General features: G+C 40.0%; 2 protein-coding genes across 2 annotated transcripts in view; one reads left to right on the top strand and one right to left on the bottom strand.

The window, feature by feature from the left end:
- zgc:113223 (uncharacterized protein LOC541424 homolog) overlaps nucleotides 1–3,360 on the top strand; it is a 10,894-nt gene extending 7,534 nt beyond the window's left edge. The window contains exons 7-8 of the mRNA XM_024258742.2: nucleotides 1,109–1,270; nucleotides 1,341–3,360. Coding sequence (XP_024114510.1) covers nucleotides 1,109–1,270; nucleotides 1,341–1,478 — 300 coding nt within the window. The 3' untranslated portion in view covers nucleotides 1,479–3,360. The remainder of the gene's footprint in view (nucleotides 1–1,108; nucleotides 1,271–1,340) is intronic.
- A 2,362-nt stretch (nucleotides 3,361–5,722) lies between these two features.
- LOC112136765 (excitatory amino acid transporter 5-like) overlaps nucleotides 5,723–21,704 on the bottom strand; it is a 22,270-nt gene continuing 6,288 nt past the window's right edge. Inside the window, exons 2-11 of the mRNA XM_024258656.2 lie at nucleotides 17,949–18,028; nucleotides 17,122–17,337; nucleotides 12,942–12,984; nucleotides 12,660–12,867; nucleotides 12,045–12,144; nucleotides 10,072–10,305; nucleotides 9,803–9,997; nucleotides 8,792–8,926; nucleotides 8,605–8,707; nucleotides 5,723–6,362 (exon numbers count right to left, since the gene is read on the bottom strand). Of these exons, the coding sequence (XP_024114424.1) occupies nucleotides 6,198–6,362; nucleotides 8,605–8,707; nucleotides 8,792–8,926; nucleotides 9,803–9,997; nucleotides 10,072–10,305; nucleotides 12,045–12,144; nucleotides 12,660–12,867; nucleotides 12,942–12,984; nucleotides 17,122–17,337; nucleotides 17,949–18,028 (1,479 nt within the window). The 3' untranslated portion in view covers nucleotides 5,723–6,197. The remainder of the gene's footprint in view (nucleotides 6,363–8,604; nucleotides 8,708–8,791; nucleotides 8,927–9,802; nucleotides 9,998–10,071; nucleotides 10,306–12,044; nucleotides 12,145–12,659; nucleotides 12,868–12,941; nucleotides 12,985–17,121; nucleotides 17,338–17,948; nucleotides 18,029–21,704) is intronic.

Raw genomic sequence — 21,704 nt, 5'->3', positions numbered from 1 at the left:
CCTGCTAGCTGGCCTTGCTGTGGTCTCCTCCAGATCTGATTGGTTGAAGCAACAGTTTGGTCGACAATTATTTTATGCTACAGGGCCTGCTGAACTGATTGTGAAGGCCTCCGGGCAGATTTCTTTGACCCTATCAACAAAAGGTGCTGCAATGTGATTGGTTAATGCTTAAATAGGAAAATACACGTCTGGAAGCAGCGCAGCCAGGGAGACAGCAATGAAAGGACGAAGACAGAGCATTGGAATGATCGAATACGTATTCATGGACAAAATATAATTAATTTAAGTCTATGATTCAGATATTTTTAGGCCAGCAGAGAAGGCCTTGCAGGCCCTGACGGCCCGCCACTGTTAATAGCATACAGTGTTACATGGATTTTCTAAAGGAGAAGTTCTAACTAAAATGTTCCGATCATTAACATTGCTTCTCCTGGAGGACGTTTCAGTTTGGCCACTAGGTGGAGATCGCGCTGTAGTAGTACATATTATTCCAGAAGAAGAAAACAGGAAAAAAAAATGTTTTAGACCACAAATGGTTTATATTTAAACAATATTTCATAAAAAAGTATGATAAAATTAAATATTATAATTAAAATTAAATATTATACTAAACATTAAATATTAAATATTATAATACAAATCTTTATAAACTCACAGGCATGAATTTTCCTAACTGTATTAGTTAGGAAAATTCATGCCTGAGTTTATAAAGATGTTCATTTAGTCAACAATGTATGTTTAGTTCGACTGAGCATTAGCATTAGCCGTCCTATGGGAAATTCCATTAAACGTTAGCATTAAGTTAGCAGATTTTAGTTTTATGTCCTAAATCAATTATATTTTTCTGAATCGATTATTGAACTGTTAAGCTTAAATCGATTCAAATCGATTAATCGGTTTTGTCAACCCAGCCCTACAGTAACGATTCATGATGGTTAGAGTTGTATGAAAAGGAATTGATTAAAACAAATTGACGCATTAATGGATGGCTTACCATCCAGAACCAATACCACAGATCACCATAATTCCAACTACTCCTGAGTCCTGCTGTTGATCTCTTCTCGTTTGTTTGGTTCAGCGTTGGAAACGTGTGCTGTTTTCTATGCAGACTGTGCACAACACCATGTGTGGGTATGGGATGCAGAGGGAGAAGGAAGGTTTGGCCCGTAACAACATTTTCACTCTTGGCTGTTTGGAAAAGATCCTCTTGTGGGCCAAGAACAACCTGCGTCTGGTGGGCGGGCTGACTGCCGGCCTGCTGCTGCTTGAGGTAGCTTCTCTGTCGACGTTTGAGGACTTTGTGCTCGTAACGGTTAATAATCTATGCTTGTCTGCGGCAGGTGTGCATGATGTCATTGGCTATTGCTCAGACTTCCTGGATCAAGAAAGTTCAGAAGAAAACAGATGACAAGACAGCTGAGAGAAAATCGGGGAGGAAGGAAAGCTATGAGTTCCCTGATTTTCCAGGTTTCGAGTGACAGAACTCTGGGACCTGAATGTGGGATCCCGGATGAGTCAAGGACCGGCCCACATCTGGAATTTACTATATTATTCCCACAATCTGGTTTAAAGAAAAAGAAAGTCTGCTTGAATTTTAGCCTAGAAAGTTTGTTTAAAAGCCATTGTTGCAAATGTGATGTTGGTGTGTTGCTGGCATGTTTCTGTGAAGTTTTGTATATATGTAATGACTAATAGTGCATGCAGCAGATTTCTCTGTTGGATAACTGTGACCTCAGCTGATATAGGCTGCAGCTTCTCTGATCATAAAGATGTTATGTGTGTTATTTCCTCCCACTGTGTTCCCCCTCTCTATAATTCATGGACAGATAGTCCACAGATTTCCGCTGAAGTGAATCACCCCAGAGTTAATCTGCAAGCAAACAGACACCCTTGATCTAAAGAGGACAAGATTTCTCTCGTTTGTATCTGAACCAGAGTTCAGGTGAGGTTTTACACCTGCCAAACCAGGAGGACCATGAGAGGAAACCAGTGCTGAACCAAACATGCCAGAGCAAACGACAGCACATAAAAGTTTTACATTATCTGAAACAATGTGCATTCTGGTTAAAAATCAAAGTTGTATAGCTCTATTCCTATGAAAGATCCAGTACTTTTGGTTACTACGCTCCACAGATGTAACAGTTCCTCAAATGACCACTGGGGCCTGGTTTCAAAGGGAAATATTTTATATTAATGCTCTTGTCTAGGGTTGTGGAATCACTTGTCTCAGCTAACATACCATTGGTATGTATTACTTACTGGACAAAACAAGGTGTTGACGTCACCCATAGAAAATGCCTTACCTCCGGCCAAAGCCAGTCACCGTGGCTTCCTGTTTGTCACCGTGGCCATTTTGTATCTGTAACCTGTGCACAACCATGAGAAATTTTTAATTTTGTCTGTTTCTGTAAACTCTTGTAGCTGATTTTAATGTGTGTTAAACAGCTGCAGCAGCAGTGTCGTGCTGTTTTGATAAACTATGGAATAAGAAATGTCAGGTAGTAAAGCCTTTTGCAAAAAAAAAAAGAAAACAGTTTTAACTTGTAAAAAAAAAGTAAAGGGCTACTATTTGATTAAATATTTATTTCCTTGTTGAGTGGACACCTTATAAGCAGGTCAATATTGTTTAATGCGTTTAAGAGTGACAGCTTGTCAGCTGCCACCCAAAGTTCGGCTCAGTCAACTGAGAGGTACGAGATAAAATTATGAGACAAAATGAATCCACCATGTCAAAAGGCGCTCCGGCGCTCGATTTCATTTTATAAAATTAAAGCTTTGGCGACCCACGAGATTTGATTCGTGACTCATGAGATCTGAGCTACGAGACGTGAGTCAGGAGACTCCCGGGAGTAGGTTGTCGCTGTTTGCAGTGCCAGCCTCTGCTGCCTGGAAATAAGTCAAAGAATCTATACTTTTCTTCATAGATATAAAATTTGTCTGAATATATTCTACATTTTTTTAACATTTGATTGGAGGTGACTAAAAAAACTGTGGTTAATTGTAATTTAATTTTTCAGTGGAAAATCTTGAAGCCGCCATCTTGGATACTATTTCTCCCTCTGTCATGTGATTGAAAAGTATCAGTAAAAGAGTAAATCCCTGTTGTTCTTCCCTCACTCTTTAAACCATTGTTGTGGCTTTAATCTGCAGTGGATTAGCAGCAGAGGCACCTGCAGCTGCGTGCCGTTGTCAGGATCGGGTCTCGTCACGTGCGCGCTCACATTCACCTGATTGGATTAATTACTGGAGGGAGGGATGGGGCAGGAAAAAAAGCTGCTGTACTTTTAGTTTCAGATGTAACTTTCCTTTAAAGAGATGATGTTGTTTCATTTTTCATTTTAAATTTACAAAAAAAAAAAAGTTTTTTAACAATCTTTTTGGAAAATCTGATAGTGACGCACAAAAACCAGAAGGGAATCAAACATGTGAGAGATAAATGTTGGCAGGTTTTCTGGAGTCTGTGTGTGTATGTTGTCCAGGAGTTACAGTACAGGAAGAAGTATATGTAGAGACAGACATTTTTATTTTCAAATACAAACAAAAGTGAATAACACATAAATCAGGAACACAGAATAAAAAAATGAGTGTAGATGATGAAGACTGAGGGCTGAGCTATGGCTCGTTGGGATGGTGTTTGTTGGCAGATGAACTTTGAGAATCCACAGTTACGTTAAGGCAGATCTACGTTTTCATGTTCAACTCCAACCACGACTACAGACGCACACAGACCAGTTCAGGAGCACTTCAGCAAAAGCATCAAGATGAAGACTCCTGTCGGCACAGTCACAGGCTGCTGCTGAGGAACTTCATCATTTTCGTCTCAGAAACCTCAAGCGGCTCAAATCATTGCTTCAAATATTTGTTTCAGAGAGGACTTAGCTGAAGCTTTTTATTCTGCTTCTGGTGTGAGTGTGAGTACAGCTTCAACAGTTTTACAATGCGGTCAAATTAGTTTTCAGTTGTTTCGCACAATAAAACTCTTTAAAATACTACATATTACCCCCAGAACAGTAGATGACTGGTGGAGTGTCTGCCTCGAGAGCAGCAGGTTGTGAGTTTGAATCCAATCAGGTCAAAATAATTATGAAAAACAGAATGGGGGGGGCACTTTTCCTGGCATAGAAGGATCAAATTTGATGAACACATTTCTCACACCTATATGTGTTCGATTAGATTATTTTAACTTTAGAAAATAACCATAATCTTATACATGTAAATTTTAATTACCAATCTGTGATCGATCAATAGTCAATCAATGCTGCTGCTTCCATTATAGCTGTTCATGGATCGCCCTTTTAGAACAAAAAAGTTCAACTTGAAACAAAGAATAGTTATAAATTGATTTGGCATTAAAAAAAATAGTAAAAATGAAAGAAAAAAAATGTATTTGCCTTGATGTCTCACTGTACCTGAAGAAGGCACTGTCTATGTTTGTTGAACTTTCTTTGGACGGCGCAATTTTTTTTTCTGTATTTGTAGAAAGTACTTACTAATTATTGTCCTTCTGCTTTACATTTTGCTTTTTTTGCAGGAATGTCCATTTTGTGGTTCAACTTCAGAATTCTTTAATCTTAAGTGTGTTTATTTGAAATGCAAAAAAATAACATTTTCATTTTGTTTCACAATAAAAAAAATGTCAATTCTGATTAATAATTAAATGATTTATTAATTTAACACATTATGCATACAATCTAAAAGGTTTATTGCTACTAAATGTATCTGTTCTTAGTATTCTAACCACACAGAACTGTAGACCTACAACAGTTCTATTATAATTTTCCAATTGCATTGTCTTCAGTTCTGGTCAATAAATGTTATTAAAATAATGTGAAATGATAATGTCTGTCTGCTATTTTATAACAAATTTCAACATAATCAAAACATTTTGTCAAACGAGGGTGTCCTTACTTTTGTGGATCATCTGACTTAAAACGTGAACATTTTTACTTTTAAGATCTCTTTGTTTGTTTTGCTCTAAAATGCCTCTCAAAAAACAAACCAACAACCAGAAAAAGCATGTTCGTGTATTTTTCAGTATTTAACCACTGAAAATAAAACAGGTTTAATTCTTGTCTAAAAGGGCTCTCCATACAGACCACATCTAGCTTAATACTCTGCAGTTCTATTTAATTCATATTATTAGCACTTTTTGCCCCATACAGATTTGCTGAATTACTGAGCATCATTTACAAAAGTTAGTGCCTTTTGTAGTAGTAGAGGATTACTTTTCTGAATCAGGAAATAAGCCACGCCCACTCAACAGCAGCCACTGTGAATGTTATTTTGGCCCAAAAGAGGCAGAAGTAAAGTTGGCTAGAATGGATTGCTGAAATTCTTACAAATTTTACTGCAAATTGTTTTCATTGAATCTTCTGGATGAAAACACAAACAAGAGGATAGATAATGCACAGCGGCTTCAAATGAAGCCAGTCAGAGCGCATGCCTGCATGCAGAAGATGAGAAGGGTCCAGTCTGCCAGATGAAGAGCACTTGGTTTCATTCATTACTTTAACCCTTCGTGTGGGTTCATAAATGACCAATCAGGTCAGTTAACTCCAAGGTTGTGCAAGGAAACGTGTCCTGGAGTTTAGACACACTGATCCCGTCTGAGGACAAAACCCTATAAAAGGAGGACATGTTCAGAGTCTGTGGTTTGGATCCCTTCAGGTTCTGGTTTCCTGCAAACTCAGACAGAAGTGAATCCTTCTAGAACGGACATTTTTGACTCTTTCTTCACCTTTATCTTTTCAGGACAGAGTTTAAACCAGACTCTGAGAGGCAGGTGAGAAGTCGGGTTCTTTTCTGTGGAGGAAGAAAGAGGCTGGATGGACGCCATCATAAACTATACAGACTGTTTGGGAGGTTGAATGAATGACAGTTCCTCCATTCCTCAATCCCTCTCTTTTTTGTACCAGTAGATGGCGTAGTGTGTGGCAGACTTTCTTTCAGTGTGTTAAGGTGGTGAAGCAGGTGAAGAACACGGCCATTCTCCTTTAGTTCAAGTTAGCGACATCCTGTTCCTGCAGGATTTTGTATCACTTTCGGGTCATCAGATAATCCTCTGACATCCCAGTCTGCTTCCACCTCTGAGCCCCAGAGACCTGGCAGAACCACGGTTCTTGACTCAAAGGAGTCGAGTTCTGTTGGCACGGTGAGTCTGGCAGAACTCTGCCAGGCTTTGCTGAGTCTCCAGGCCTTTACACCTGACAGATGTTGTAATAGACGGTGTGTGCGTGCCCCTGGCCAATGGAGTCTCCTGTCATCTCAAACATGCAGTCTTTGTGCGTGTGGATCTCTGTCAAAGGCACGTCCATACTGTGGGAGTTGTTGTGGGGATTTTGTGTCCCGTACGACGGCATCGCCTATGGAGAAAGCACAGAAACAAGTCAACAACAAACCACTGAACAGCTCATCTCAAGGGTTACTAACTACTGCCCTAACAGGTGGGCACGAAGTGTCTTTGAGCCAAAAATGGGTAAACTTTACAGAACACTCAAGTGGCTCACACAGAATAGGAAGGTTGTAAACCACTCGGCGATCCCGTAGAGCAAAAATGTTCATGCACATTGTTTTCTACCGACATGCTGTGAGCGACAGGTTGTAGCAAAAACATATACACTCATAAGTATTCTGGGGAAGTAGGTGAGACACAGGTGTGTCATACACATTTTTCCTTGTTTGACACCCCCAAATCCTTTGACCTGCACAACAAGCCTGTAAATGCTGCTCATTTGATAAGTGGACATTCCTTCTGCTTTTCTTGTGTGCATTCTGACTGTTAAAAATAAGGAAATTAGACAGACTAGAGTTTGCGTGGGCACTTACACACTGTATCACGTGTATATCCAGTACATGCAGCATTTGCGCCCAATCAATAAGGAGCACTGTAGTAAGTATCAACTAGACACACCTGCACTCCCCCTGCAATCTGGACGCTCCTTTCTATGACCCTCCACGGGTCTAAATAACCTGCAGCAACCGTATGAGATCAAGGCTTTATCTTTAACCAGAAAGACAAACCATTGGGAGAGCTTTTATAAACAACTACAGTAGTCTGAAATTAATTAAAAGAATAAAAACAGAACTATTCAGGGTCAAAACTAATAAAAAGTTAGTGAAGCTAACATTTGTTTCTTTGACAATAACCATCCCCTAAGTATTGAATTTAGGGCCATTCAAAAGTGCATATCGTCCATTCAATAACCAACAGCAGCTGTGATGATGACATTTCAAACCATCATCCTCTTCTGGTTATACTAGTCATAGTAAATCTCCCTAGAGATATTATCTCTACAGGATGTCCAGGGTATGCTGTGGGGCTTTCCTCTGGTTGAACGTCTCTATGTCACCTCACTAGGAAAGCATCTGGGTGTAATATTCTCTAGAAGTCCAAACCTCTTCAGCAGTCTCCAGTCTGCACCTGGAGGGCTCGGACATCTACTTTGAGTTCCTCTTGGATGTCTGAGCTCCATCCTTTCCTGACTTGTAAAAAGTCAGCAGAAAGACTTAACCTCCTCCTCTTCTGATGGGACTCAATCTGAATGGATTTTACATTAATTCTAGAGGAAAACATCAGAAATCTTATTTCACAACTGCAACCAGTCTAGAGAAAGTGGGAGATGTCAAGGCCAAACATGAGAATTAATACTCTTCAAGACAGACCACAGTGGAAATCAAAAAACACATTTAGCTCAAGCCCTTCTCAAAAATTAAATGGCGGATCCTTGACCAATTCAAAGAGTTGTATTGGTAACAATTGTATGGGAGGTTGGTTATGTGGCCTGGACTGTTGGGACAACATGAGAGCAGGTCTAGTCTGGTTCCTGCCACACTGCTGGTGTACCAGTGGACTGGAGCGTTGGTAGGGTCCAGGTGAACTTAACTGAAGAAAGATAGAAGCTGGGATAGAACCAAAAAATCCACAAACTTCACAAATAAAAACCTAAAATGTTCAAATTCTCAGGCACACAAGTTGAACAACAAATAAGATAAATGTTTGCTGGTGCTTCAGCTACATTTAACTTCTTATATGCCCTTTTTCTGGCAAAGCATTTGGAGTTCAAAGTGCAATATCTGCCTAGCAACAGGGAGTGAAGTATGCAAAAAAGTAGAGGAGCAGGATGGAGACTCAGCAAGATTCCAAGTGACAGCCAGGGAGATAATCTGTTGTGGTTGTTGGTCCAATGTGAGCAAACGCTGCTGTAATCTAATCACATGTCAGCCTGCAGGCATGAATGAAGTAACGGGCTTAAGTTTCCAATGTAAGGTTCATTTTTACACAGACCATCTATAAGGGATATGATTTCTTGATTTTATTCTTGAACAGTGGTCGATCTTATATAAAGTCTGGTGTGTGGTACTGTGTCATCCTCAGTGACCCGTGAATGGATAAACCGTCACTGAAGGAAGTTGAACAACATATTACTGCGACTTTGTTTTTGCTTTGTTCAATCATATTTTCATTGCTCTTAAAAGGCTTGTCTCACTCTGTTGTACCCATGGGGAAGTGAGAGCACAACCTCTCAACCCCATATAACCTATATTCTGGAATTTATTAACTCGGCCACTGCTGGAAGACTTTACTTGGCAAAAGTTTTTTTTTACCTTTCCTGTCCCACTCAGAGGAAAGTCCTTGCGGCAAAGATGTCCAATGATTCCTGCTGCCAGAGCGTCTCCAAGGACATTGATCATGGTGCGAAATCTGTCCCTGCAGAGGCAGAACAACTGTTAGACCACGACCGACCAGAACATGTGATCCTGCATCCTTCCTTTTGTTGGGACTCTGACTTACAGGATCCAGTCGATGGCCACTATAAGAGTGATGTCATCGGGTGGCAGACCCACTGAGGTGAGCACAATCACCATAGTAACCAGGCCGGCCTGGGGGATCCCAGCAGCACCAATGCTAGCTGCTGTAGCTGTGATGCTGGAGATGTCAGAGAAAAAAGGGTTTGTCACAAGGGTTGAAACCTTTCTATCAGATACTGCTAGAACACGTGTCGAAGTCTAGGCCAGGGTGCCGGTTCCGGTCCTCCAGGTAATTATATCCGGCACTTCAGATCATTTTATTTTATTGTTTTTGTTGTTATTATTGGCCCAATGTTATCTTGTATCTTGTATATCTCAGCTGTATATTTCAGCTACATACTAGCTGTTTTGGCTAACATTTTTTTTTTGTTTGTTTTTTAGGCTAATTTGGTACTTAGCTAATATTTTAGCTGGCTATCAGCTTCAACGTCTTCAACTGTTACCTTCAGCGATTTCAGCTATCATTATTTGTCTTATCTGGCCGCTTTTAGCTATCAATTTCAGCATCTTCAGCTATCAGCACTAGCATCTTCAGCGGCCAAATTCAGCTTACAGCATTCACTCTAGCATCATCACAGGTAATGCTATATATCTAGTTCATAATTATGCTAAAAAGTCACAGTTTTAAAGTTTTAAAAATGTAGTTTTAGAGTGTTGAATAAATGTTTATCCTGTTCGGCCCGTGACTTAAGGTATGTTTTGGATTTTTGCCCCTTGTGCAATAGAGTTCGACACCCCTGTGCTAGAACATCAATGGAAAGATAGCATGCTGATCTAGAAAATTGATCATTTATTAAAAACTAAAAACAAAAAGTGTCTGCTGCTTTAAATCTAAAAAACATGAGCATCACATCATTACAGATAATGTAAGGTTTTCTTGTAAAGTGTAAAGTGAAACTTTGGAAGTTTTTCCTGTTTTTTGCATAAATGATAGTATCATCTGCATATGGTTACATGTTTATTTACTCAGACTGATGCCTGTGAGTGGTCTTACCTGATGGTGACCAGCTGCCCAAAGTCCAGTTCATAGTCATTGACCTGAGCGATGAAGATGGCCGCCACAGCCTCATACAGAGCTGTTCCATCCATGTTGATTGTTGCTCCGACGGGAAGAACAAAGCGAGCGATCTGCCGGTCAACATGGCAGTTTTCCAACAGACACTTCATGGTGATGGGAAGTGTGGCAGAGCTAAGGTGAGATGGAAGTCAAACACATTTCACAAAACCCAGACGGAAACCACAAGCAGACAGAAGATCCCTGACCTGGAAGAAGTGGCCAGAGCGATCACCATGGCCTGCAGCAGCCCGCGGATGTAGCTGAACGGGTTCTTCCTGGTGAGGATGAAGTAGAACAGAGGAAGGAGGATGAGGCCATGCACGAAGAGGCCGGCCAGCACGGTGATGCCGTACCAGCCCAACTTCCTCCCAAGGGTGCTCGGGTCCTGCATGTCCAGGATCTTCCCTGCTACCAAGAAGATAATCCCAAAAGGGAAGTACCTGTAGGGACAACAACCTTAATTCAGATAGATGCAGCAAAACTGTTGACGTTTTCAGATTTTAAGAAGCTAAAATATAACAGAGAGCTTTAGGACTTGTCCCAAGGTGTGACAAACACCCCGCATGTATAAAGATGATCCCAGATAGGAGATGCTACATGAACCACCTTGTATGTGCAGGTGAAATTAGTCATGGTGTTTTTTATGGCAAAAGGCAAACTCATTTCAGACTTCTTTGTGCTCCTCAGACTCAAGCACAGGCCTCATGTTCCCTCTACATTATTTGCCTTATCTGACCTATTTTATTTCTCAGTGATAATTTATGACGATGGAGACAAGAAAACGTTTCTCAGTTCTTTTCTCAATTTTGTTAAATTTGGGGTCTTGTCCGGGCTACATGGGAGCAAAGCGGTTAATGTTTTTGCCTGGTTCAAATCCCAGCTGGGTCCTTTGTGCTTGGAATGTGCATGTTCTTCCCGTCCATGTGTAGGTTCTCTCCAAGAGCTCCAGTTTCCTCCCACAGTCCAAAAACTTGCTTCATGGGTTAATTGGTGCCCCTAGATGTGCTGCTGGATGTGTGATTGTCTGGCCCTGCAGCAGACTGGCGATCTGTTCACTGTGAACCCTCCATTTGCCCAAAAGTAGCTGGGTGGCTGCAGCAACCCCGTGGCCCTGATTGGGATTCATTGAGTTCTGAAAATGGATAGATTGATCGACTGATGGAAGGATGGATACTCTTGTCCATCAGCTGCTCCATCATGTAAAGTATGCCTCCAAAACTCTCTTTTAAAAAGAAAGTAAAAAAAAAAGTTCAGCAACCCAGAAAAAGTCTTAAAATATTGCTGCAATGTAAAAACAATATTGGAAATGTACATAACATTTTGAAAGACAAAGAATTTCAGTTTTCTGTCCTGAACTGAACTGATCCACGCTAATGTTCTCTGCTCTGAAGTCAAAGGTCAAATGTCAAACTACACACACATACATCCACAGCTCTGTGGGTTAATTAGACTAGGGTGGGCGCTTTTAGCACTCGTGCTGCTGCCACTTTCAATTAGATCAGCTGCTGAAGGAGCAGCAGGGCGGAGTTCTGTGGTGAGAGGGGCGGAGTCCTGCAGAGGAAAGAAGCACTGACGACACAAGCGGCACGTTTTCAGCACCTGAGGGGGTCATCAGGTCAGATGTATACAATCCTGCTGCACGTCAGAGGATTGAGACAAAGACTGTACCACCAGCACACAGGTGGGGGGGCAGATTTAAAGAGATAACACTGAGAAATGCCAAAGATTTATGCGCTTGGGTTCTCCCAAAAGAAGCTTAAAGGCAGATTTTTCAGTGAAACAAAAAAAAATGACAATCAAAATTATTATTTATCGAAGTGGGGAGAAAAACTATATATATCAAACCAGGAACAACCCCCGAGTAAAGAAAAAAACCCACATTTTTTTCTTTATTCTTCGACTCAGTTTATAAATGACACCAAACTCTCATCTTTGGCTGATGATTTCCAGAGAAGTCTGCATCAAAACTTGTTTGTATCAAAGCAAAGCTGCTAGGCCTCTTTGGGCAATTTAGACTCACTAGTTAACATATCAAGCATGTTTTTTGACTGTGAGAGGAAAACTCACACAGGGATAGAAAGGACCCTGCTGGGATTTAAACCAGGACCTTTTCATTGCGAGGTAAGAGTGTTAATATTGAAATAAACATTACATCAACACCCCCTTTGTTTCCTCTTACCACACAGCAGCGTTAATGATCTTCATCACGCACTCATTGATGCACTGACACACGTTGACCAGAGGGGCTCCACGCTCACCCATCCTGCCCAGCAGCAGACCTGCAGCAGATCAAACATCCCACCGTTAGAACAAACCAAGAGTGGGAAACAACTTCCTAAAACCAGATTCCTGCTTCATCTATCATGTTTAAGGAGGAAAAGTGGTCAGCTTTGGTCTCAAGGACCACGTTGTTTCATGCCAGATGTTCTCTGTCTTAGACAGGAAGATTTATGGATTTGAATACAGACTTTGAGTACTAAAATGGTTTGATAAACACTGTTCTGGAAAATGTTCATCATCTAAAGACCTGCTGATGTCAAGGTGGTTTCTTTAGATCTCCACCAATCAACCCATGAATGCCAAGACTCCGTTTTTTTCTCATACCCTGGCTAATTGTATAGAAAAATAATAGATCTCTGAATCAGATTGAATCAGAGCTGAACACCACAGGATCTTCAGATCTTCAGCATTCTTCATGGAAGCTGCTGAACATTCAGCCAGCAGACAAATGACTCATGACTGCTACTCAGCTTCAGTCAAAATTACACAACCATGACTCTTCTGTCTCCCTCACCCATGGTGGCAGAGAAGATGACAATGCCGAGCACGTTCATCTGCTGACTGCTGCCAGGACTCGTCTTGTACATGACCTCCGGGGGCGGAGTCAGCTCCAGGTACACTGTGCGCCCATTGGGGTCGCTGTCATCAGGGATAACGTAGACAAAGTTGGGTGTGATGGTTCTGGTCGGGACTTTGAGGATGGGGATCAGGTCGGTTTTGTACTGCAGGGAGACAGTCGGTTGATTACAGGAAGTCAGGAAGCAAAACAGGAAATATGAAAGTGGGGTGGTCCAACCTGCTGGAATGTGGCTTCAATCAGGTTAGAGGGAACCATGTTTCTGGAAAGAAAGAGAAAAATAGGATTATTATTTCAAAAAACTAATAAATAATAAAAATATGTTCAAATGTAAAATCATTCTTTAATCAATCCAGTGGTGTTTTAGCTATGATTATTCTATTTTTAGCCCCCCAAAAGAGTTGTCTTTTAGTACAGTTTCTGCAGCGCAGCAGTTCATCAGAAATGACCTCTGAGTTGTGGGTGGGACTGATGAGGTGGAGTACGCCTGCGCTCATTTCCCATCATGCCTTTATTTACACTCTCTCCCAGAAGCTTACAGCGCCTCACAACCCCAATCTCACATTACTGGTGTAACAGAAATGGTGAGCAATGTCAAGGCTATCCAGCCGAACGGTTTTGATCCAGATTCCTTCTCAGACGAGGAAAACAAAGACGTTCATGGATCGAGCAGATTCTTCCCAAAGATCTGCACAACTTTGGCAAAAGTGTTTCCTCCCGGCCTGGCGCCTCCCTGCAGAAGTCTCCTTTGCTCAGATCAGACGACCCTCAGCGGGGTTGGAGGTCAGCAGGATGACGGCGTGTTTGATCCGCTCGTGCAGCTCCTTTCAAAGCTGGCACGGTCTGCCAACGTGCCGCAGCAGAGATCACCACTCGGGTAATCTGTCACTCATCCTTGCAGGATTACTAAAAATACACTGATCAGCCCGAACGGTAATGGGATTGATGTGAGTGAGTTTCACTGATCTCAAGTCAGGTGACTGTTGGAGCGCTGCAGAAGCTTTCTGTTCAAGAAATCAAGTCACTCCAGAATACTGGGTCGATAGTCTCAGGATGCATAAAGTCTACGCTGAGAGTGGTGAGGATGCAGCACTCTGCGGCGTGGATCTGCAAGAAACAGGTCCTTCACTCTGAAGATGGCAAGAAAACTTGTTCTCCTTTATTTGGGCTTCCCTTTAAGTCAGGGTTCCCTTTATCAAATTTGTTTTTGGTAATGTAGAAGTACCACAAAAACAGCACCAGACATATAAAAGACAACTGCAGTATAGATAATAGTGCTACTCTATTTCTTTTTTGTTGTCACCGCAGCAAAACATCCACCTCCATTGAATCCTCTTGCTCTACATCCATGAACCTCCTCTTTGGTCTTCTTCTAGTCTAGACCTCTTTCCTGGTAGCTCCAACCTCAGCATCATTATTGTATCTCTTTTCAACGTGTCCAAACCATCTCCATTTGCTTCCCTGGATTTATCTTCAACACATCCATCATGATCTGTTCCTCTGATGATTCAATCCTGATCCATCCTGCTAATTTCCAAAGAGGACCTCAGCATCTTCATCTCTGCTCCCTCCAGCTGTGTTACCTGTCTCTACATCATTGACATATATTATTTTACTGGACATATCAAGGTGTTGACGTCACCCATGGAAAATGCCTAATCTCTGGCCCTGACAAAATCAGGCCAGAATCTTCTCCGTCACTTCCTTCTTTTTTTTCCAACATCCTTATTTTATTTTCCCTGGACCAGATTAAATCATCTGGAGTGCCATGTGTGGCCGGATGTTTGACAGCCCTGCTCTAAACCATCAACATTAGTGCTCTCAATACACATGTTTCCTTTTGTTCTTGATGACAATCTTAAGATCATGGACATGTCACACTGAACGCAATTTGCGCTACAAATTCGCGTGGCCCGCCCCTCTTTTGCTGCACCACCCAAGTCGGGCCTTGCTGCTCAAATCGAGCTACTGCCAGACTGCCACACTCATTGCTCAAATCGCTCTGTGAGACTTCAAATTGCCTCAATTTGCATCTGTATCTTTGTCTTTGACCTAACATTTAAACTTATCGCCTCCACAGGGCAAAACTCTATCGGTATGAATGCACCTTTAGTCACACAGTACATGTGACATTTTCCTCCACCTGTTCCAACCTGCTCTGAAACTCCCCTTCACCTCTTTCCCACACTCTGACTACTGTATGTCCGAATTCCTCACTATATAACCGTTTTGTAGTGCTGTCCGAATCTATAATTTCAAAATTAAATGCCCTAGAAATTACCCATAAGTCTTTGCAAAAAACCAGCATCCATCGATGCTCTCTGCATAGGTGAAAATAGACCACAATGCATTGCGTTCGAAGAATTTTTGAGAAAAAAATCAGTTTAGATTACTTTTGTTTAACAAACTATCCACTTTTTCATCATCACAACATACAGAACAGCTGATTCATAAATAGACATCGTGAAATATTCTTATTGATCAGATTTTCATTTCATGAAATCTGTGACGTTTAGAAAAAAAAGTGGAGAGTGTGGTGTCCGAATGGCTTTTAAAATCCAGGGCACTACATAGTCCTGCACTATAAAGTTTTTTAGCAGTAAGGGATTAGGGTGGGAATTCAGGTGGAGCCTCTATTGTTGTGGACTGTTTACCCTAAGAACTCAAAGTTCTCCACCTTCTACACCTCTGCTCCCTGTGACCCCTAGGTCCACTTCAGCTCCTCTCAGTTACAAACTGACACTCTGTCTTGATGCTGCTGACCCAGAGCAAACCTCCACCTCTCTAGATGTTGCTCCACCTGCTTCAAGCTCTCACTACAGATCACAATGTCCTCTGCAAACATCATGATCCACAGAGATTGCAGTCTGACCTCATGGTCAGTCTGTCATCACCACAGAAACAAGAAGGAGCTCAAAGCTGATCCCTGATGTACTCCCACCTCCACCTTGAACTCCTCAGTCACATCCACAGAACATCTCTCCACTGTCCCCTCCACTGTACTCCAGCTCTCATCCATGTCCTGAACAACTCCAGCATTCTTCTATGACACTCCAGACTTCTTCATTCAAACTCTCTCGGTAGACTTTCAATGCAAATGTGAATCTGAGGTTCTTTTTCTCTGCATGAAACAAAACTTTTGATCACAAATGTTTACTTCTTACCTCAGTCTAGCTTCCACTCCTCTTTCCCATTATTTTATTGTACGACTCATCAACTATGGTAGATAATTTCAGCACAAAATGTATTTTGAAACATTACAAATTCAATTTTTGTGTAAAATTCTCTGTCACAGCACTGAAACTGCTCTGACTGAGGTCAACAATGACATCCAACATCTGTGTCTTTGTGTTATTGGGTCTGAATGTGGCTTTTGACACAGATGGCCATGTGATTCTACAGATATTAGGAGGCTGGGCAGGCATCTCTAAGCTGCTCATGAATGGTTAAAGTCTTATCCTGAAAACAGGAATCATTTACTATTTGAAATGTGCGACTGTGTCTCAGAACAACCATGTTTTGATATTATTGTAGTCATCATTTATGATTTTACTAAACTAAATGGGATTTTATTGCATTAATTGTAGTTCATGTTTAGATTTTGGTTTCACTTTTCTCATACTGACTTTTGTCTGTGTGTTTGTCTTTTTTCTCTAAAAAAATTGCTTTTCTTGTCTTTCCTTTTGTGTCTTATCAGTGAATAATGTAATCTTCTGCTACTTCCATTTGATTTTTTTAAAGATTTTTACTCAGAACCACAACATGACTTTTGAAACATCTCTAATAACAATTAAGTCCTATTGAAGTAAAGACACAAGCCTAGAATTTCTGTTAATGACTGCAAAGTCATTAAAAAACTGCACAAACTGACAAAAAAAAATGTATGCAATTACATCTCTGGCATTGAATGACTATTCATAAAGGTCACAAACACTCTTCAAACACAAATCCATTGCATCAATTTGGAGAATTTTGGAGAACCGTTCTTAAAATACATATACTACTGACATGAAAAAGAACATTACTCACGTGAGGAAACATGTTTTTTTCAATATTGCCATATGTCACCTAACGTGACCATGAACAGAAAGAAGGTGTTCACATCTCTGTTCAGGTAATTAGATTCCGAAATACAATAAAGCCTGCTATCAGATATTTTCATTGGATTATTTATTAAAAAAATCTAAATAAAATATTCTGTGTCAATTGTATGAAGTTGGAGCAGATTTCCAGAACTTTCTGTAATTTTTTGAGCCACAATTAAGCAGAAGATCTTCTGAATTTTTCCAATTCTTTTAACGATTTCCACCATAAACTTTTCTGTTTTAGAGTCAATCATCATTTCTAGGGAAAACTGAGAATTTTTCTCCCTCATTTTCTGATAACCTGAACCCCTCACCTGATCAGGTCAAGCAGGGCGTCGGCTGAGGTCATTACAGGGCCGCCGCCCAGCCGGTTGCTGTCCATCTCTGTCCCCACGCCAGGCTTGATGATGATGACAAGTACAATGCCAACCACCACGGCGATGAAGGTGGTCCACAGGTAGTAGGTGACGGTGAGGACGCCCATCCTGCAGCAAGCCTTAGACTCCATGGACGACAACCCCGACATCAAACTACGGTGAAACAACAAATGATGCAGACAGTGCAGAATCACTTCTGACTCTATATTTAAACATTCTGGGGTCTGCTCAGTGACCGTAAAACCAGCCCATATCATCAGCCCTCCACTGCTGTGCTTCACTTTCTTAGGAGTTTCATGTAAAGATCTACTCAAACATCTTCTTTAATGACTTCACACGATTCATCTTGTGTAAAAAAAATCCTGGTTGTTCCCAGAATGTTCTAATTTAGTTTTCAGCATTTACTCCCCTAATTGGTGGATTTGGCATCCTGCTTCAGTTCAGGATGAGAGGAGACTCCATCTTTGCTCTTGTCTGTCAACAGAGATGTTAACACTAAGCTTTCCTGTCTGATAGAAATGCTAGAAAACTTGGGTGATCTTGAGCTCTGCTATTAGTTAGTATTTTATTTATCTTTATTTAACCAGGGAAGTCCTGTTGAGATAAAAAATCTATTTTTTAAAGGAGCTCTGCTAGAGTAACAGTCTGCATTAAATTAAATTAAATTAAATTAAATTAAATTAAATTAAATTAAATTAAATTAAATTAAATTAAATTAAATTAAATTAAATTAAATTATTTAAAGGTTAGAACTGGTCACCTACCTGGATGTGATGAGAGGAAGGATGAGCATCTTCAGCATCCTCATCAGCAGCTCTCCAGGAAATGAGAAGTAGATTTTGGCCTACAAGGACCAAACATGAGGGAGAGAAAATGGAAATCAGTATGAAACTTAAAATAAAACATACTTTTTAATAAAAATCGTGACGTATAAATGTTATCCTGAATGAATTTGAGAACAACAAGAAAGCTCAGGCTGGAAACAAGGAAGAACTGATCTGAGAATGAAAGTGGAGCAAACGGCTGCAGAGTATCAAGAGAAACTTTTAAAAGCTTGACTATATTTCACTGTATTTATCTGTCTTATAAAAAGTATCAATGAAAAGAAAATAAACTGCAAAATATCTGTTAAATTTATCACAACATCTTTTCTTAGCAAACCTCTGAAAAAAATCAATATTGAACAAAGTTTAATCCTATCTATGGAGCTCCTGTGGTCCCAGAATGTTCTTTTTTTTAATCAATTGTGCGCAAAATAACATATAAACAGCAAAAAAAGGAACATTTACTGGAACCATAAGATATGAAACCATCTAACATTCGGTTTACTGTCACATCTATTAAGTTTTCCTGCTTTTCTAATAAAAATGTATTTTTCTCAACAGTTTTTTTTTCCAAAAAATGTTTTTTCTTGTCCTCACGAGACTACAAAAAAGTCAATTTAAAGACATTTAGGACTCAGTAATAATCACATAATTATTTAGCAGTTTAGGGTTGCACTGTGGTGTAGTGGTTAGCACTCTTGCTTCTGTGACCTTTTCTCTGTAGAGTTTGAACGTTCTCGTTGTCCATGTGCGGTTTTCTCTGTACATTCTGGTTTCCTCCCATAGTCCTAAAACATGCTTCATAGGTTAATTGGTTATTCTGCCGATAGGTGTGTGGTTGTGTAGCCCAGCAATGGATTGTTAACTTCTCCAGTAGATGGGATAGGCTCCAGTAACCAGTGACCAAGCTGGTTCAAAAAATAGATGGATGGATTTGATACAGTATATATCCACTTCCTTTCTGATCAATCTGATGACTAATCTTGCAAGTCAGCAAGCGTCCCCTACAGGGCGACTCCTGAACCGCCGACAGAAGCTCCTCCTACATGGAGATGCCTAACCAAAACAGTCTGAACGATGTCTTGAACTTACTGAAGAGCAGAAGGTGTGAAGTGAGTGACGCCAACCTCAGTCCGGCTGAGCGGGATCAATTCCTCCAGGAAACACGATTCCAAAATAAACACATCTATTTTCAGCTGACGGATCAGATCCGCTCACAAACACTTACATGTGTGAGAGCTGAGTCTGAGAGTTTTACAGTTCACTGCAGATGTGATGAACGCCTGTTTTCCAGAAACTCCAAAGGAATTAAACATCTATGACATCCTTTGATAACAATGGGATGACTGCTTCCTGTTCAGCACACGTGCACTTCTCTGTTCAAACCTGCAGGTTGGATACTGGAAATAACACCGACACTTTTAACAGACTGACAGAAGACACTGATGCTCTGATCGGTCTCTAAGCGTTGGGTGTTTACAGCATCAATGGCTAAGGCTTATTGTAGCTTTGAGATTATCAGCAGGTTTACATTTACTTGATGTGTTCATGTATTTTTGTCACAATAAATCACCTTCAGTCAGTAGAAAGGAAATGAGCATGTTTTGGTATTATTTTATTTTTTTGGTTGCTGTAATTATCAAGAATGCAGTTTGTTGCCAGGTTGGTGGCCTTTTTGATCCTTGAATCACAAAAAAAGAAATGCTGAGTCTCCAGCTGGAGATGCACCAGAGGGATGTATCACTAAAGGAAATCTAAGATGTGGAAATGATCGACTTGAAAAATTCAGAAATCACTCAAAGAGTTGAGCACATGAAAAGCACTTGAGGAGGGTGAGTTTTCTACTTTTCAACCCACAAAAACTCATCTCCACTTGTTGCTTACTAATGTAATTCTATTTAAAAAGAAATAAACAAACTTTTTACAATAAACAACAGTGTAAGATCTAGTGACTGTCTACATGGTACTGAACTGAACAATTATATGATATTAATAATGATGTTAACGACAGATTCTTTTAATTACATAAAAAATAAAAATGTAGTACACAAAGATTGTACCACTTAAAAAATATGTTTCATGTTTGAGGTGTTTGTTAAAAAGAGGCAAATGTGACATGAGGGTAGAAATGAGTCTAATTCAGAGGTGTCAAACTCCAAAACACACCTCAGGTCGCAGGCCGAACAGGAAAAACATTTGTTGAAAAGAACATTTTTAAAACTTTAAAAACATAACTTTTTAATATTACTATGAAAAAAATAGGCAGGAATATTATTCCAGAATAAATCAACTTAAACCTTAAATAACTTTCAATATTTTTAGTTAGAAGTAAGTGTAAGATAACATTGGGTCATTAATAACAATAAAATAAAATAACTTGGAAGGCTGGATAGAATTACCTGACATGTGGTCTAATTCATGTCCAGATTACCTTGACATTTGCTCAAAACAATAAACCCGTAGGATCCGGCTGCTGGACAAAATACAGAATTCTGATTTTTACTAAAGTTCTTGGTCATATCATCCAAAGAAACCCAATATAATCTCTAAGATAAACTACAATGATCCAAAAATCTAAAATTTTATCTTATGAGAGCCACAAAGAAACTTTATTCAACTCGTTCACCATCAGTTCACGTATTACTCCACGAGGTTCTTGACTACACTAGGCATTGTTCTCTAACAATCCATCAAGTGGTGCGGCTTCATAATTTACCAAAGTCCTACTAAAACACTGACACATTTTTGGGCACATGCGCTATAGAAAATCAATTGGAAGTCAGTACAAGAATTCTTACTTAAGGCGCACAAGATTATAAGGGTGGAGTTTCTATTTTTGAACAAATTCTAGGATTCTAAGTGTGCTTTAGGGTTTTAAAAAAAACACCTATTTAGCTCTGATTTAATTTAATTTAGTTAGATTAATGTATTTCTGGCTGAGGTGTACCACAAACTGTAAAATAATTTTGAAACACTGCTGACATATCACTACTTATTACTAAATCAGCTGTGTTGAGATGGTCGTATGTGGTACAGACTGTCTTTTATTTTGAAAGGGGGCCATGTGACCCTCTGTCAAAAGATATAAACTATTTCATATTTAGAAAAAATATATATATTATTGTTATGTTTATCCATTATTCATGCAAAAAAAATATTTTTTTCATATTTATGGGAATATTTCCAACATAAATACAAATCAGTTTCTTATTTTTCTAAAAGGTGAAATAAAACTTTAACATAATTAAAGCTGTTTGACCCTGTTCACAACGTCTGACCTTTCCTCACAAACTCAACAAGGCAATTAAGAAATGTTATAACTTAGATCCACACATAAAGTGGGTGAAGGTGGTGGTCTAACCAGATCGCTGCTTCACGTTTTGGGTAAATGAAATCCTCACACCACACATGAGAGCAGTGAGTTATCTACTTCTTATTTTCCTTTTCCCTTTTTCCCTTCAGGGGTCACCACAGCGAATCAGCTTCCTCCATCTAACTCTGCATCCTCTCTCTGACAACAGCTTCATGTCTTCCTTCACTGCATCCATAAACTGTCTCTTTGGTCTTCCTCTAGACCTCTTGCTCAGCTTTCATTTGAGCTGAAACCCTTCTATCACACCTGACACTTTTCTCCACCCATTCCAACCTGCTTGCACTCTCCTCTTCACTTCTTTTCCACACTCTCCATTACTCTGT

This window comes from Oryzias melastigma, linkage group LG4 (genome assembly GCF_002922805.2).
Source record: "Oryzias melastigma strain HK-1 linkage group LG4, ASM292280v2, whole genome shotgun sequence".
In the NCBI taxonomy this organism is placed as follows: domain Eukaryota; kingdom Metazoa; phylum Chordata; class Actinopteri; order Beloniformes; family Adrianichthyidae; genus Oryzias; species Oryzias melastigma.
This window is presented reverse-complemented; position numbering and strand designations above follow the sequence as displayed.